The sequence below is a fragment of the Rhinopithecus roxellana genome, chromosome 3 (genome assembly GCF_007565055.1).
Source record: "Rhinopithecus roxellana isolate Shanxi Qingling chromosome 3, ASM756505v1, whole genome shotgun sequence".
Lineage (NCBI taxonomy): Eukaryota > Metazoa > Chordata > Mammalia > Primates > Cercopithecidae > Rhinopithecus > Rhinopithecus roxellana.
Genome location: NC_044551.1, coordinates 24,118,688 through 24,137,785, shown reverse-complemented (window position 1 = coordinate 24,137,785; position 19,098 = coordinate 24,118,688). Strand labels below are relative to the sequence as shown.

Below are 19,098 nucleotides of genomic sequence, written 5' to 3'. Positions count from 1 at the left end.
AGATATGTAGGAACACTAAATGAGGAATCGGTGATGTGGCACTATGAATAAAGACCTTTCAGGGATGCTTTAAATTATGTCTTTGTATTTAGACCTGTGAGATTTCAGCATGCTCAGGTATTGATTCACTCTATTAATTCCATTTGGGAGCCTAGAAGCTGGAGGAGAAGAACTAACAAAAGGAGCTAGCTATGGAACTTTTGTTTAGATGGAGAATCAAGCAAAAGGAAATATCAATTTCCTGAAGTTAATGTTTAATCAACCAGAGAAATTTCTTCAATGCATAGCTTAGATTTAAATTTGCTTTTACACAACTTATTAAAAAAAGTATAAAAAAACTTACAAAAATCTATATATATGGGTTATATATAATCCATACTCCTAATAAGAAAGGAAAGACTGTTTAGCCAGGCCTGATCTAGGCTTGTTGTCATCAAGCTGTAGCTCCATTCCACTGACCTCTGTTTTACCCAGAGATTAGCCCCTAACTGGAGCTGATATTATGCACAACTGCAGAGAGTCACATTCACATAGACTATATGAATGATGCAGTGGGAATGCTGCTCCATGAAACAATACTGAGGTAACTCTTGCTAGAGGAAGTCTCAGCTTGCTGTGCTGCTGAATAATTCTCATTCAGGGAGGAGACATTCTAAATTTAATTGCTAGAGTCGGCAATGAACTGTGAAAAACTGGATAAGCAGATAGGATTTTTTTCTAAGACCAGTGATGTATGATTGTCATTTATTTAATGAACTGCAGGCTCTGAAAGAGAAGCTTAATTTACTAATCCCTCAAAGCCTACAGGACTTTTTGGGTCTTAACTCCCCCACCTGCTCCTTTTTTGTCTCACTCTTCTCTGACTGCATATTGTCTTTCCCTTCTCCCTAACCCTGTGCACATCCTTTTAGTTGTACCTTTCATCCTCAGTATGTCTCTTCCCTCATATCTTTTCTCTTTCCTTTTGTTTTCTTTCTTCTTTATTTCTGCTTATTGCTCTTATTTCTCCATTTGCTATTTTTTCACACATTTCCTCTATGTCTACTTTCTCTCTGTCTCTCTCTCTGTCTCTGTCTCTCTCTCTCTCATCTCTTGTGTCCCAGCAGGCACTATTGATCTTAATCTGCCTTTTTATCATCACCTGTATATACTTTCTCTTACTTTTTCTTAATCTGCTTTTGTTAACATTGATTTTTTTTCTATTTTTCCAGTTTATTTTTTGCTATCCCTTTCTTCAACTGTCCATGACACAAAACCAAAGTACACTTTAATGTCCTCTTTGTGGCTCCAGATGAATTATTCTTCCATGTCTGTCTTTCAGAATACACAGAATACATCCAGAGACTCTACATTCCAATACCCAGGCCACGTAGAACTGCCATTTTCATTGTATCTTGATTGTGTTACAATTTTATAAAAATGTAGGAAATACACAAGTAGTTTTGCAGTATTTATTTCTGCGCATAAGACTACTAAAGCCAGGCTGTGTGATCCTTAACCCCAAATCTGTATGTCTTCCTCACTGACTTCAGAATTATTGAAAAAAAAATGCTTAAAATTATTTCAAAACTCGAACATTTTTCTGTTGACTATTTGTATACACAAAGGAAAGCCTGCCCATCAGCCTTGCTGCACTCAATTATTACAGCTGCAATAAAGTGTGCCTTTTGGCAGCAACACTCATATGATTTTGGAACTTAAATAATGATTTAGACAAATGCCAAGGAAGGAAGTTTCCCACATGATTTAGCATCTTCTTCAAGAAATTAGAAAATTAACCGCAAAATAGACCAAAGAAGTAACAAACTCATATAAATAAGCACAAAAATATATGAGTTAGAATCTAGAAGCTGGTCCATTGAAAAAAAAAAAAAAACATAAAATAGATATAGCATCTAGCTAAACTAACTAAGGTGAATAAATAGAACAAAATTCAAATATACAAAGTAAGAATTGATTAAGGGCAAAATAATACAGAAACAAAGAATTACAGGATCACAATAGACTACTTTGTTCAATTATGGCCAAATAAATTCTGAAAAATGGGATGGAATAAATAATATTCAGAGAAAAGATAATGTTAAAATTGTTAACACAGACTTAAGAAAAAGAAAGATCTAAATAGACTGATATTCAGGATTGATATTCTAGATGATTTTAAGGCAGGGCTTCCAACAATCAAAACTGAATGTTGCCGTACATGTGCATTTGGGCTGAATATCAATCTTGTCAACAGCCATAGAAAAAAAATTTTGACAAAGAACTACCTTAGAAGAGGCATAAGGTACTGATGATTAATGTTCAATATCACTAATCATCAGAGAAATTCAAATTAAAATGTCAATGAGATATCATCTCATCCCACTTAAAATGGCTTCTATTCAAAAGACAGGCAATGATGAATGTTGGTGAGGATGTGGAGAAAGGAGAACATTCATGCATTGTTGGAAGAAATATAAATTAGTACAGCCACTATGGAGAACAGTATGGAGGTTCCTCAAAAAAACAAAAGCAGAGCTGCTATATGTTTCATCAATCTCACTGTTGGGTATATACCCAAAAGAAAGAAAATCAGTATATCAAGGAATATTGCACTCCTATGTTTATCACAGCACTGTTACAATAGCCAAAATTTGGAATCAACCCAAATGTCCATAATAGATGAACAAATAAAGGAAACGTGGTATATATACACAATGTAATATTATTCAGCTATAAAAATGAATGAAATCCTGTCATTTGCAACAACATGGAGAGAACTGGAGGCTATTATGTTAGGTTAAATAAGCCAGGCCAGAAAGACAAATACTGCATGTACTCATTCATATTCATAAGTTAAATAAACATTGAACTCATGGAGATGTAGAATAGAATGATGGCTACCAGAAGTCAGGAAGAGTAGTGAAGAGTGAAGAGGGAGGGAGGGATAAAGAGAAGATGATTAAATGGTTTTATATATATATATACACACACACACATATATATATATATACACACACATATAAATATATATACATATATAAATATATATATGGAGAGAGAGAGAGTTTGGTAGGAGGAGTAAGCTCTGATGCTCAGTAGCACAATAGGGCAACTATAGTTAATAATTTATTGTATATTTCAGAATAAAAGGGTAGAGTTGGAATGTTCCTAACACAAAGAAATGACAAATTATTAGAGTGACAGATGCCCTAATTACTCTGATTTGATCATTACACACTGTATGCTTGTGTTAAAATATCACGTATGCTCCATAATTATGTACAACTAGTACGTATTCACAATAATTAAAAATTTAAAAAGAGGGAATTCTAACATAGCTTGAAAGAGTAGATTATTCTGAACTTCTGAAATTATTTTAGAACACAGAAAAAAAGTTCCAAATAACAATGATAGCAAAACTTGACAAAAATTAAACAAGAAATATACAATTATAAACAAATATTACTTAAGACTACTTATGAAAAATTTCTAGATCAATCATTAACAAGAGGATCTAACAGGACACTATTAGACTATTATGTAATAATTAAGAAGAGTTTTGTTTCATCCTATATTGCTGCTTGAGAAACATCCCAAAATCTAGTGACTTAAAATAATAATGGGCTGGGTGCAGTGGCTTATGCCTATAATCCCAGCACCTTGGGAGGCCAAGGCGGGTGGATCACCTGAGGTTGGTAGTTAGAGACTAGTTTGGCAAACATGGAGAAAGCCCATCGCTACTAAAAATACAAAATTAGCCAGGCGTGGTGGTGCATGCCTGTAATCCCAGCTACTCAGGAGGCTGAGGCAGGAGAATCGCTTGAACCCAAGAGGCAGAGGTTGCGGTGAACCAAGATCGCACCATTGCACACCAGCCTGGGTAACAAGAGCAAAACTCCATTTCAAATAATAATAATAATACAATAATGATCTGCTGTTCCAATCCTGTGGGTCAGGAATTGGGGTAGGGCTCACTGGGGATTGCTAATCTACACACTAAACAGTATTGGCTGAGCTCATTCATGCAGGTGCATTAAGCTGAGAGCTGGGCTGGGCTGTATGGTCCAAGATGGCTTCCTAGTATGTCTAAGGCCTTGTCGTGGGCTGCCAGCTGGGGTACTGATTCTTTTCTATGTGGTCTTTCTCTTCAGGTGACCTCTTATCCCCCAAGACCTTTCTCTCTCACAGATCTCACTGATGATTACTGACATTGAACGTTGTTGTATATACTTACTGCTAATTGTATATCTTCTTTAGAAAAATATCTATTCAAGTTGTTAACCTATTTTCAGTAGACCCGAGAGTTTTTTGGCAATGGAATTGAAGGAATTCCTTATATATTTGGAAATTAAACCCTTGTCATATATATGGTTTGCAAATATTTTCTCCTAATCTGTAGAATGACTTAATTTTGTTGATTGTTTATTTTGCTTTGCATTAGACTTTTAGTTTGATATAGTTCTAATTGTTTTTGTCACCTGCAGTTTTGGTGTCATATTCAAGAAAACATTGTAAAGACAAATGTCAAGAAGTTTTCATTCTTTGCTCCTTCTAGGATTTTTAGAGTTTCATGTCTTACACTTAAGTCTTTAATCCACTTGGATCTGCTTTCTATGCTTGGTGTAAGAGTTCAATTTCATTCTTACACATGTGAATATACAGCTTTCCTAGCACCATTTATTGAAGAGAATCTTTTTTCCCTATTATATATTCTTGGAAACCTTGTCAATGATTAATTCAACATATGTGCATGAATTTATTTCTGGTCTCTCTATTCTGTTTCATTAGTCTATACGTCTGTCTTTATGCTAATACCATACTGTTTTAATTACAGTAGCTTTGTAATATACTTTGAAATCACAAAGTGTGATGCCTACAGGTTTATTCTTCCTTCTCAAGATTGATTTGGCTATTCACAATCTTTTGTGTTCCCATATGAATTTCCGAATTGTTATTTCTATTTATTTAGAAAATACCATTGTGATTTTGATAGCATTGAATCTGTGAACATTTTAGCGAGATTAATTCTTTCAACACATGAATACAAACTGACATTCATTCATGTATTCTTTATTTCACCAAGGTTTTGTGGTTTTCAATCTAGAAGTCATTTACATCCTTATTTAAGTTTATTCCTACGTTTTTAATTCTTTTTCATACTATTGTAAATGTAACTGTTTTCCTAATTTCTCTATCGTATAGCTCACTGTTAGTGTACAGAAATGTAACAGATTTTATTTGTTGACTCTGTATCCTGCAACTTTAATGAATTCATTTAGTACTTCCAACAGTTTTTTGGTGGAGTCTCTAGGGTTATATACATATAAGGTCATGTCACCTGAAAACAGGGACAGTTTTTCTTCTTACATTCTGATATGGATGCCTTTTATTTTTTCTTGTCTAATTATTCAAGCTAGGACTTCTTATTTTGAACAGAAATAGCAAGAATGGAATCCTTGTATTACTTTTGATCTTGGGGGGAAACATTCAGTTCTTCACTATTGATTATAATGTTAGCTGTGGACTTTACATATATGGCCTTTATTATGTTGAGGTATATTCCTTTTATTTCTAAATTTGTTGACAGTTTTTATCGTACAATGGTGTTGAATATTGTCAAATGTCTTTTCAGCACCTGTCGAGATTATCACATAATTTTTATTTTTCATTCTGTAAATGCGGTATATAACATTAATTGATTTTTGTATGTTGAACCATCCTCCTTGCATTGCAAGGATAAAACCCCTTTAGTCATGATGTATGATTATTTTAAGATGCTTCTGGATTTTGTTAGTATTTTGCTGAGGATTTTTGCATCTATATTCATCAAAGTTATTGGTGTATAATTTTCCTGTGGTGTCTTTGTCTGGCTTTGGTATCAGGATAAAGCTGGTCTCTTAAACTAGTTGGAAGCTTTCCCTCCTCTTCAATTTTTGGAGGAGCTTGAGAAAGGTTGGCTTTAATTGTTCAGATGTTCAACAGGATTCACCAATGAAGCCACTGGGCAAGGGCTTTTCATCATTGGGAAGCTTTTTATTTACTGCTTCAATCTCCATAGTAATTATAAGTATGTTCAGACTTTGTATTACTATATGATTTAGTCTTGGTAGGTTTTATGTTTCTAGGAACGTATCCATTTCTTCTGGGTTTTCCAGTTTATTGGCATGTAATTGTTCATAGCTATCTCTTATGATCCTTATTATTATTATTATTATTATTATTATTTTGAGACGGAGTCTTGCTCTGCCGCCCAGGCTGGAGTGCAGTGGCCGGTTCTCAGCTCACTGCAAGCTCCGCCTCCCGGGTTCACGCCATTCTCCTGTCTCAGCCTCCCGAGTAGCTGGGACTACAGGCGCCCGCCTCGTCGCCCGGCTAGTTTTTTGTATTTTTTAGTAGAGACGGGGTTTCAACGTATTAGCCAGGATGGTCTCGATCTCCTGACCTCGTGATCCGCCCGTCTCGGCCTCCCAAAGTGCTGGGATTACAGGCTTGAGCCACCGCGCCCGGCCTCTTATGATCCTTATATTTCTGTGGCATCAACTGTAGTGTCTCTTCTTTCATTTCTGATTCATTTTCATCTTCTCTCTTTTTTCTTAGTATACCAAAAGGTTTGACAATTTCACCTTTTCAAAAAACTATGTTGACTTTTTCTTTGTTTTGAAAATTGTCTATTTCCTTTATTTCTGCTCTAATCTTGTTATTTCTTTCCTTCTGCTAACTTTGAGCAAATTTTTTCCCTCTTTGTCTAGGTCCTTGAGGTATAAATTTAGGTTGTTTATTTGAGATTTTTCTTTTTCAATGCATTTATCAAAAATAAATATCCCTCTTAGTACTGCTTTTGCTCCATCCATAAGTTTTAGTATGTTGTGTTTTAAGTTTCATTTTACTCAAAGTATTGTCTATTTTTAAAAAATTTATTCTTTGAAACAAGGGCTTCTCGAAAGTGTGTTGTTTAATTTCTACATAGAGACCTGGCATGGCGAATCATGCTTATAATCCCAGCAGTCTGGGATATCAAAGCAGGAGGATTGCTTGAGCCCAGGAGTTTGAGGCTAGCCTGGGCAATATAACTAGGCCCTGTCTCTACAAAACTAAATTTTTTTAAAAACCTAGCTGAGTGTGGTGTCATGCACCTGTGGTCCCAGCTACTCAGGAGGTTGAGGTGGGCATATTGCTTGAGCCCAAAAGGTCAAGGCTGCAGTAAGCCATGACTACACCAATGCACTCTAGCTTGGGTGGCAAAGACCCAGTCAAAAAAAAAAAAAAAAAAAAAAAGGTGGGGGGACGCTGGACCTGGTGGCTCACGCCTGCAATCCCAACAGTTTGGGAGGCCGAGGCGGGAGGATTATAAGTTCAGGGGTTTGAGACCAACCTAACCAATATTGTGAAACCCTGTCTCTACTAAAAATACAAAAATTAGCCAGGCATGGTGGTGTGTGCCTGTAGTACCAGCTATCTGGGTGGCTGAGGCATAAGATACACTTGAACCAGGAGGCAGAGGTTGCGGTAAGCCGAGATCCACCACCGCACTCCAGCTTGGGTGATAGAGCAAGGCTCAGTCTAAAAAAAAGAGAGAGAGAGAGAAGGAGAAAGAAAGGAAAAGAAAGAAAGAAAAGGAAGAAGGAAGAAGTAAAGGAAGGAAAAGACCTTAGTTGTAAGGACTTCATCCGAGACCTCCCCTCCAGGCTTAAAGACCCCGCACCCCCTCCCTCAGCCCTCCCTCACGCCTCCCTCCCCCCGCCCGATCCGCTATTCTTCATTCGGGAGGAAGGAGAAGGAGAAAGAAAGAAGAAAAAGAAAGAGAGAGAAAGGAAGGAAGAAAGGAAGGAAGGAAGGAAGGAAGGAGAAAGAAAGGGAAAGAAAAAGAAAAAGAAAGAGAGAGAAAGGAAGGAAGGAAGAAAGGAAGGAAGGAAGGAAGGAAGGAGGAAGAAGGAAGGAAGGAAAGAAGGGAAGAAAGAAAAGAAAGACTCATACGCTAAAAAAAAAAAGAAAAGAAAAGAAAAGAAAAAGACCAATACTTACAATGTACATAACAAATCCTTAAAAATAGTAAAGATAATGTTGGTCACATTTTGTCAAATTTTGTCATTTTAAATCTTAGTGTGAAAAGAGTTTTCCTAAATAGAACAAAAAAATCCGTAAACCACAGAGGAAAATTAATAAATACATTCTATTACAAGAAAGGAAGGAAAGGAAGGAAGGAAGGAGGAAGGAAGGAAGGAAGGAAGGAGAGGAAGGAAAGAGAGAGAGAGAGAAAGAGAGAGAGAGAGATAGAGAAGCACAAAAAAGAAAAAACGAGAAAGAAAAAGAAGAAAGCCAGCAAGAACTCCCCCCTCCAAGACCCCACCACGAAACTCCAAAAAAGACCGAACGGACAGAAAGAAGAAAGAAAGGACAAGAAAAAGAAAGAAAGGAAGGAAGGAAGGAAGGAAGGAAGGAAGGAAAATTTCTACATATTTGTGAATTTTTTAGCTTTAGTTCTGCTATTGATTTCTACTTTCATTCTACTGTGATTGGAAGATAAACTTGATATAATTCTATCTTTTTGAATTTGTTAAGACTTGCTTGTGACCTAAAGATCTATGCTGGAGAAACTCTATGGAACGTGAGATGAGTGCGTATTCTGCTGCTGTTGGGTCGAAAGAATGTCTTTTATGTCCATTAGGTCCATTTGGTCTGTACAGTTGTTTAAGTTCAATGTTTGCTTATTGTTCTTCTATGTGCTAGTTTTATCCATTATTGAATGGGGTATTGATGTCTTCATTATTGAAGTTATCCATTATTGATTTATCCATTATTGAATGGGGTATTGAATGGGGTATTGATGTCTTCTACTATTTTGTATTGCTGTCTATTTCTCCAATTCTGTCAATATTTGATTACATATTTAGATGCTCTTATGTTGGGTATATACATATTTATAATTGTTATATCTTTCTAGTTGATTGATCCTTTTGTCGTTATGTAATGACCTCTGTTTTTTGCAAGTTTCTCACCTAATGTCTATTTTATCTAATGTAAGTATAGCCACCCCTGCTTTCTTTTGGTCAGCATTTGCAAGAAATGTCATTTTCCATATCTTCAATTTTAGCCTATGTGTCCTTAAATCTAAAATGAGTTTCTTATACATAGCTCAAATTTTTTTATAAAACTGCTTAATGAACATAAGAAAATGCATCTTTCTCATTCCTAAAGCCAGAATCATGATTAACTGGAAAACACTAGAAGATTTCTTATAACAATAAGGAAAAGAAAAAAAATGCCCATCCTCACTATTTTTAATCAATATTTTACTAGGCATACTCAGCTGATAAAATACATAAAAGAAAAAGGGTTAAAGTATAAAAATCAGGAAAGAGAAAATAAATTATATCTGACAGAATTGTGAATCTAGAAAACTTAAATTCAGTAAGTGAATTTACAAAGTTAGTAGAGTGCAAAATTAATCCACAGAAAGCAAAGCTTTGAAAATATATAAGGGCAACCTATGAGAAGCTACATTTGGAGAAAAATTAATTTATATTAGCAACAAAACAGATAAAGTACCTATAAACAAACATAAGAAAAATGCAAGGCATATATGAAAACATTTTAACACTACTGAAGAACTCAAAAGAAATATTGAATAAATGGAAATACATGCCATTTTGTTAGAGATGTTATATCTCAACATCATGGAGTGTGAATTTTTCTAAAGTTAATTTAAATTTTTTAAGTGATGCAAGTAAATTTACAACTAGATTGCTAGAATTAGACAAGCTAATTCTAAATTTGTTATAAAAATGAATAAACAGGCCGGGAACAGTGGCTCAAGCCTGTAATCCCAGCACTTTGGGAGGCCGAGACGGGCGGATCACGAGGTCAGGAAATCGAGACCATCCTGGCTAACACGGTGAAACCCCGTCTCTACTAAAAAATACAAAAAACTAGCCGGGCGAGGTGGCGGGCGCCTGTAGTCCCAGCTACTCGGGAGGCTGAGGCAGGAGAATGGTGTAAACCCGGGAGGTGGAGCTTGCAGTGAGCTGAGATCCGGCCACTGCACTCCAGCCCGGGCGACAGAGCGAGACTCCGTCTCAAAAAAATAAATAAATAAATAAACAAAATAGGAAAACATTGAAAAGCACTAGCAATACAGAACTAGACCAATTATATTAAATATATAAGAAAATCATTAAAACTATATATTAAAATATACAGTCCAAATATAGGCTTATGGTTAGAATAACTTAGAATAAAGGATTAGAATAAAAAAATTCAGAATTAGACACAAAAAGAAATGGGAATTTAGTATTTGAAAAAGTTGGCAATTAAAATCAGGAAAAGTGTTAAAGGAAGATGGATGACTCAATAAATATTTTTGGGACAAGTGAATAGAAAGATGGATCTACACCTCACATCATACACCAAAAAAAAAAAAAAAAAAAAAAAAAAAAAAAAAAAAAAAATTCAAACAGACCAATGTAGATAACAAATCCTTAAAAACAGTAAAAGATAATGTTGGTTACATTTTGTCAAATTTTGTCATTTTTGTCATCTTAGGGTGAAAAGAGTATTCCTAAATAGAACAAAAAAATCCATAAACCACAGAGGAAAATTAAATATGTTCCATTACATAGAAAAATGACCATATGGCAAAAAAATGATATAAGCAAAATTAAAAGAAAAAAATGATGAAAAACAATAAATATTTGTAGCTCTTACCATAGAGAGTCACATAGATTAATAGATACATAGTCTTGGGTTTTTGTATAGACAAAAATCCAATAAAAAATGGGCAAAAGGTTCTGTTAACATACAAAAGGTGTTCAAACTACTAACCTTAAGAAAATTAAAATGCTAAAACTTACACTGTTTTTAGAAACCATATTTCACCCCTCAGATTGTTAAAACCCAAATGTTGTCAACACCCTCTGTTGGGAAGACTAAAGAAAAATAGGCACTCCTATATATTTTGGTGGGAACATAAATTTGCACAACTTCTCTGAAAGGCATTTGGAAATAATTAACAACATTACAAAGGCATATAGACTTTGACCCAGAAATTACACTTCTGAGAATTTATCCTGCCGGTATTCTTCCACATATGTTAAAAGACATATGTAAATGGTTACTCTTTGTGGCATTGTGTCTAGTACACAGGAAATCTAAAACAATCCAAAGACCAATCAATAGAAAACTGGTTAAATAAATTATGATATATCCATAATAAGGAAAACTTGTCTGTTTAAAAAATGATAATAATTAGAAAATTCTCCATGTACTGGAATGGAAAAATGTATCTGAAATCAGGCCACATGACAAATGCAAGGTGCCAAATACTATGTTTACTATGCTAACTTTCATGTTAAAATGAAGGGGAAAAATTAAAAATACTAATAATGTATTATATTTGCATTTTATAGACCCTGAAAGGACACACAAGAAATTACTGATGTTATTACCTAGGATAGGGAGAGATGGGGGTAAATCAGGGAAGGAAGGGTCTATAATCTAAAGAGGATTTGACTTTGTACCTTTAATATATAGAAATTTGGAGCATTTTTCATGAAAGAGAATATGCATAAGATTTCTTAAAACTGGGGAGATCCTACAAAGGAAGGAGAACCACATATTATACTAGACTTTGCAAATACAGTAATATACTGTGGCAATAGTTATAAAGGATAAGTGATTTTACATATTAATCCAAATTACTTCTTATTTGTGGAGGCAAATACAACATCTTTTCAAATATTGAGCACATATTTAAAACACTTGATAATACCTTAGTCAAGTGAAAAATAAATAAGAATAAATACATAAGAAAGTAAATATTCAGGAATTGAATAAAATTTACAGTTAAGTTTAAATTTACAGATGCATTTTCAGCAACTATTTAGTCCAGCTAAGTTTATTCACTGGGTTAAATTCCTCTAAGCCAGGAACAAAAGGCTCTTACATTAGATTGTAAAAAGACACAAAGGCAAAGCCAATCAGATGTAATGTATAAAACAATACATAGCAGGTACAACTTACAACAAAAAAAATCCAGAATGGCAAAATCAAAATCAATGTGCTATCTATTAATCAATCAATCACAGCCTATCAGGAATAAATTGCTCAATAGAACACCAAACACATCAAAAAATGAGTTAAAAATACAAGGAAAGCTGACTTTATAGTAAATGTATTAAAATTAATAGGAAAAAATATAACAATATATTCTTCAAATGACTTGGGTTAAAAAGTAAATACAAGTTTCTGTCATGATTAAAGCTTTACTAAGAGATCTACAATGTAAAATAGGGCCTGTGTTATATATCAGGAGTGATTTTTCATCTATTTTAAAAATCTGGCTAAAAGTGACTTTTAACATCTTAACATTCTGTGTATCTTAAAATGACAACAGGGACCCCAAGAATCTGAAAGAAATCTACCACTGGAGAAATTGTAAATAAATTTGAAAATTATTCACTTTAATAAATCATTCCTAAGTCCAATGTTTCCTGGAGTCCTTTGAAATAAATTTATGAGGAGTTGAAACATAAAATCTAATTAGTCTCATAACTACCAGTTTTTGAAGACTTACTATGTTCAAGACTCTAACTTAGATATGTAAGATACATATCAAGTATGTATATATATGTACGTATACACACATAAAATAAAGTCTTAAAATTTTGAATATTGAATGATTTGGTTTCTGTTTTAAGTTAGTATTTACCTCACAAGAATTACATTAATATTGATTTGTATTATGTAATAATGCCTATTACAAACATGAAGAGTTTCTGAGAAGGGAGGAACTTGCTCAATGATAGACCACCTAGGAGGTGATCGAACCAAAATTTGAATTGAAGAAGAGAAACTGAGTTAAATAATGTGGCAAATAATTATCTATAATTTCTGTTATTTTGAATTGTAATGTATTAGAACAATAAATCCAATAGTACTTCTCTTTACCTTACAGTGAAATGTAGAACTTTCTTTTTCATGGACTCCAGCTTTTTATTCGGATATTTTGTTTGATCCTTTTTTATTGATGGTTTCTTCAAAGGAAGAACACAGGCCTCAATGGGGGGAAAGAATAGTTTGGAAAGAGTGTCGGCAATTCTCCACCCAATATATTTGGAGAAAACTTCTTCTCCTACATTTGATGAGATGTTTGTACTATACCTGGTGAAAGGATCGGTTGGGTCATTTAACTCAGCCTGTTGAAAGAAACGAGAAAGGAATCAGTTGAAACAGGATTAAATGGGAGAAAAAAATCATGTATTATTAAATTTTTTAAAGTATCTTTATTTTCTTTGACTAATATTGCATTTTTCCTGCTAAGTAAAAATAATCTTGATTAAAAAATTGCAGTTTTCCAAAAGATTTCAAAAACCAAAATAGCAAATTTCAGTGAAATAAATAAACATTAATGCATCCAGTCTTGAAACTCTGAAAATTTAATAAGGTAATTTTTATTTTTAATTTGATATACTTGCTATGTAAGAATTTCATACACATTCTGGTATTTTATTTAATAAGAAATTAAGCAATCAGTTGAAGTAATGTACACTGTATTAAATCAGACTTTTTTTTACACACAATCTAAACTGTTCTTGATATCAGCAGAGCATTTTTTCTTTTCTTGTTTGAGAAGGAGTCTTGCTCTGTCACCCAGACTGGAGTACAGTGGCACAATCTTGGCTCACTGCAACCTCCATCTCCCGGGTTTGAGCGCTTCTCCTGCCTCAGCCTCCTAAGTAGCTGGAACTACAAGTGTACACCACCACACTTGGCTAACTTTTGTTATTTTTAGTAGAGACGGGGTTGCATCATGTTGGCCAGGCTGGTCTCGAACTCCTGACTTCAGGTGATCTGCCTGCCTCAGCCTCCCAAATTGCTGGGATTACAGGCATGAGCCACCATGCCCGGCCAAACAGAACATTTTTATAGAGCAAAAATTTTAAGTGAAAAGCAAATAAGAGCTTTGTATTTAGCTTAAATTGAAGATATTTAAGATTTTGATTTTGATTAAATTGAATATGTTCTAACAGCAAAGAGTAAAAAAAATACAAAAATTTCCCATTATTTAAGCAATATTTATTCAGGAAAAAAGCTATTTTCTGAAATTTCCTATTCCCATTTGATACTGTCCAGTACCGCTTTTTAATTACTTCTTTTAAAATGGCCAGAGGCATATTTTCTCTGGCTATAATCAGTAATAATAAATGAAAATGTAAGTAAAATGGCATATGTTACCAATTTTTTTATGTTCATGATATGTACATACTATTAACTCCTTTTCTTGTAAACAAGTTGGATACTGCCTTTTATCATTTGTTTTTACATTTTCCTTGAGTATTATCTGTCTTCAGGTAGCTCATTACCAGTCACTCAGGATTCATTTTAGATGCATATCAATCTTGCGATAGGAAAGATAGAAATAGAAAACGTTTTTCTATATATGAACATCTAACTTAACCTCTTTCAGCTTCCAAAATTAGACCTGGCTAAATTAAATTATGATGAAAGATTGATTATTGAATTATTTAGACAAAAGTATAGTAGAAAAAAATGAGTACAGTCTCAGGATATAGACTGAAAGAAAAACAGTTGAAGCAATGAGAAAAATAGCAAAAGGCAAGTATGCAAATATGTGGCACTGTGAAAGTTATAGAGGACTACATGACTATATAAAGTTATATAGTCAAAGAATAACATGAAAAAAATTTACAAAGGATAAGGTAAAAACCATGCGAAGTAAGTAAGCACATGATTCAGTAATCCCACTACTGGGTATATCCAAAAGAAAATCAGTAAGTCAAAGAGAGAGCTGCCCTGCCATGTTTATTGCAACATTACTCTCAATAGCCAAGCTATGAAATCAAGCTAAGTGCCCATCAACAGATGAATGGATAAATAAAATGTGGTACATATATACAATGGGATAGTACTGAGCCATAAAAATAGAAGAAAATTCTACCATTTGTAACAACATGGATGAACCTGGGGGACATGATGTTAAGTGAAATAAACCAGGCACAGAAAGACAAATACCACATGATCTCACTTACATGTAGAATCTAAAGTATTGATCTTATAGAAGTAGAGTGGGATGGTGTTTAACAGGGGCTGACGGGTGAAAGGCTTGGGAGATGTTGGTCAAAAGATTTCAGTTAGATAGAATAAATAAATTCAAGAGATCTAATGTACAACATGGTGACTATAGTTAATACAAATACATCATATCTTGAAAAATGCTAAGAGAGTAGATGTTAAGTGTTCTCACAAAAGAAATAATAACTATATGAGGTTATGCATTTGTTAATTACCTCAATTTGACAATTTCACAGTGTATATATATTTTAAAACATCATATTTTACACAATAAATGTATATGATTTTATTCTTCAGTGTAGAAAAATAAAATAAAATGACACCACCAAAAAAGAGCTCCTACATTTTTTTACTCAACATATAGTACAGTATTGCACAAATGAAGATATTATGGTGAACTCTGGAATTACTAAGAGAGTTATGAATGAATAAATGAATGAGTAAACAAATGGACCAAAAAAACTGATGTCTTCTCATGATATACTTTTTGGTAAAATATACTGCAATCAAAGATGACATTAACCTATGAGGCAGGAGAATAGGGTCTGGAGAAAGGGAACCTAAAGCCTATTCTCACTGACTTCCTAGAACTAAATCAAAATAAAAAACTCAACTTTCCACGCCCAAGTTAAAAAAGGACCAGAGGCTACTCTCCTTGCAACCCCCCCTTTTCTGTGTGGCAGATGAAAAACTGAAAGTACCTCCGGTTGGTCCTTTCCTGCAACCAATCAGACTCATAATGAGTTAAGTCTTTCTTTGCATAGGATTTGGAATTTATTGTTCTCCTTTCCCTTTTCCTATCTGTTTCATACAGGGGAGTCTTTTTTTCTCTCTTTTTCTGGCTTTTCCCTTCCAACTTGGGATCCTTGGTGGGCAGTGCCTAAATACAGAGGCAACTGCAGGTTTCTGGCTGGGGCCAATCTCTGGAGAAATGGAAAGGTTTTCATGTGGAAGTCCTTGACTGCTACCACCCAGTTCTAAGGGACCTGAGTCCTTTTCCTTTTTTTCTTTTAGTATTTCTGCAGCTGTTTCCTAGTAGCTCTTTTGTATTTGAGGGCAACTGGCCAGGGCCAGGCTCTGGTGTTGCCTGAAGGCGAAGGAGTGAATGGGGATAGCTGCCTTATCTGGAAGGTGGATGGATTCTTTTCTATCTTTTCTGGTTATAGTCCCTGATCTCTATGTGTGACACAATTGACAGTGGCACAGGGTGAACTTAGGTTTCAGGCCACTTAAACCTTCTTTTCTTATAGTCCTTGATTCCTACATGTGACACAATTGGCAGCAACAGCTCCTCCAGAGTGAACTCACACACATTTCAGGTGACTTGAGCCTTCTTTTTCATGCTAAATTCTTCCCTTCCCCTATATGACTGTCAAGGACAAAAGAAACCCACTAACTATGGTTATAGCAAAGAATGTTATAAAGAAAAGAGATGACTGGTTGTTTAAAAAGAAGCACGGGATGTTTAGGACAAGTCAGAAGGTCTGGGAATTTTGTAGATGATCTGTGTGGGGCATGGGGGGCATTCATGAAAAGGAATTTATACAGGAACTGATGTACAATCTAATGTGGATTTCTTGCCTAAATTTAGAGAGTAAAAGAGTTGCTTTAAGTGGGATGGGAAAACCTTAAGGAACACTCATAATGGGTTATCAGTGGTGGAGGGAACAATTCCAAAGCAGTGCCAGCACCCATCTAACGTCAGAGATGTCCGACAGACTAAGACAGGACTCAAAAGGTGAATGCCCCTGGGGACTCCAGTCAGGACCTAGAATTTTTCCAGGATGCCTCAAGCATCACTCGGGTCACTTGAAAAACCCTCCACTATTCAAAGTCCTCCTCTCTTTTCCATATCACTATGGGCAACTCTCCATCTACTCCACCTGATTCCACTATGGGCAACCCTCCATCTATTCCACCTGATTCCTTGCTTGGCTGCATCCTCTACCATTGGAATCAATTTGATACTGATAATCTAAAGATAAAACATATATATATATATACACACATACATACACACACATATTTTTTTCTGCAATGCTGTTTGGCCCAATTATGAGCTGCCCAGCCTGGAACAATGTGCAGTCAATGGTAGCCTTAATTATGACACAATCCTGCAATCAGACCCATTTTGCAAGATGCAGGGCAAGTGGTCAGAAATACCACATGTACAGACCTTCATGACCCTATACCAAAACCTAACAATCTGCAAAACTCCCAGAACCAGACCCCAAAGGAAAGTCCTAAGGCAGAACTAGATATTACAGATGATCCTCTTTTACAAGGGCCACCTATCTTTCAGGGTGAACAGCATCTGCCTCCATACAGCCCCTTGCCAAGTGCTCTTGAGGCTAAACCCCGAACACTGGGAACCCTACTAAGTCCCCCTCACACTCAAAGGAGAACATCTTATTCAACTCTCCCTGCAGCCCTGCTACTCCTTAGGGAAGCAGCAGAAGCTGAGCGGCCAGTCCTAGTGCAGGTCCCTTCTCTATAACTGATATACAACAATGTAAGTAAAAGCTAGAAAGCTATTTCAAGAATCCCAGGAAATTTGCAGAAGCTTTCCAGACTTTGGCCTTAGCCTTTGCTCTCTCATGGAGAGATGTTCAATTCATTCTAGCAACCCGTTGCACCCCCTTGGAAAAAAGATCAAATCTTTGAGGCTGCCCACGGGTAAAAGAGTTCAGATGATTTATTCATCTGAAACCTTCAGGGTCAACACCTGGGCCCAAACACAGCCTCCACTATTGATCCTAATTGGGACTATAATACGCCCATGGGAATGAACAACTGGGCTAAATTTCCTTGAAGAAATGAGAAAGGGAACAACTAAGGCAGTAAATAATGTAAATGAAGGGGGGTTACACAAGCCAAGGAGGAAAATCCAGCCATGTTTTATGGCAGGCTGGAGGAAGTCTTTACAAAATATACTACTCTGGACCCTTCTTTTTCCAAAGGCAAAATATTAATGGCACAGCATTTCATTAGCCAGTCTACCACAGACATTAGACTTAAGCTCCAAAAGCTACTGATGGGGCCATGAACTAATCAAAATCAGGTTTTTGATACTGGTCTTATAGTGTATAACAATTGTGACCTGGAGGAAGGAAAACAGGAACAGAGTGAAGAAAAATGGCAGGCAAAAATTATGGCAGCCATCATTGGCAGTACCCTGAATGCCCAAAGAGCAGCAAGGGAAACCTGAAGGGCCATAATGATAATGCCAGCAAAGGCTCTTGCTTCAAATGCAAGAAAAATGAGCACTGGGCAAAAGACTGTACTAAGCCTTCACCAGGCCCCTGTCAAAAATGTGAGGGCACCCGTTACAAACCCTGTCACTGGAGGACTGACTGCCCCTGCTCCCACCGAGGGGTTCAGTCAGGCAAAAACTCTAGCAGTGCAAAAGCAGGAATTAGATGAAGACTGAAGACCGAAGGGCCCCAGGGTCTTCCTCATTGCCCCTTTCCAGGAACATTGTAATTACTACTGAGGAGCCCCAGGTAATTCTGGATGTCATGGGTACCCAAATTCAGTTGTGTTTGTTTCTTTGTTTGTTTGTTTTTGATGCAGAAGCAAATTACTCTGTTCTCACTGCTTTTGCAGAAACCTTTCCTCCCAGTTCATGAGCATTATGGGAATGGAAGGAAAGCCACAAACAAGATTCTTTACTCCTTCTTTGATTTGTCAATTTAAGAAACAAATCTTCCAACGGGAATTTCTAGTAGTACCAAACTGCCCAATCCCCCATTGGGAAGAGATATTATGGTTAAAATAGGGGCACTGTTACAATGTAAGCATCACCTGGCAGAATTGCTAACAGGCAAAATACAGCCAAAGTCCCAGATTACATTAGTAAAGAGGCTAACCCACTGGCATGGTATACTGGAAATCTAGGGAAGCCTAAAATAGCATTGCCAGTCAAAATACGCTTAAAGACCCCAGCTATTTTCCTAATCAAAACCAATATCTAATTAAGCTGGAAGCAAGAAAAGGCCTAGCACCCAGAGTTGAGGTATTACTTACCCA

The 19,098-nt window shown here is 35.6% G+C and overlaps 1 protein-coding gene across 1 annotated transcript in view; it reads right to left on the bottom strand.

Annotated features, from left to right (window-relative positions):
• Positions 1-19,098, bottom strand: part of TMEM232 (transmembrane protein 232) — a 247,190-nt gene that overhangs the window by 98,881 nt on the left and 129,211 nt on the right. Inside the window, exon 11 of the mRNA XM_030927320.1 lies at positions 12,925-13,172. Within this exon, the coding sequence (XP_030783180.1) occupies positions 12,925-13,172 (248 nt within the window). The remainder of the gene's footprint in view (positions 1-12,924; positions 13,173-19,098) is intronic.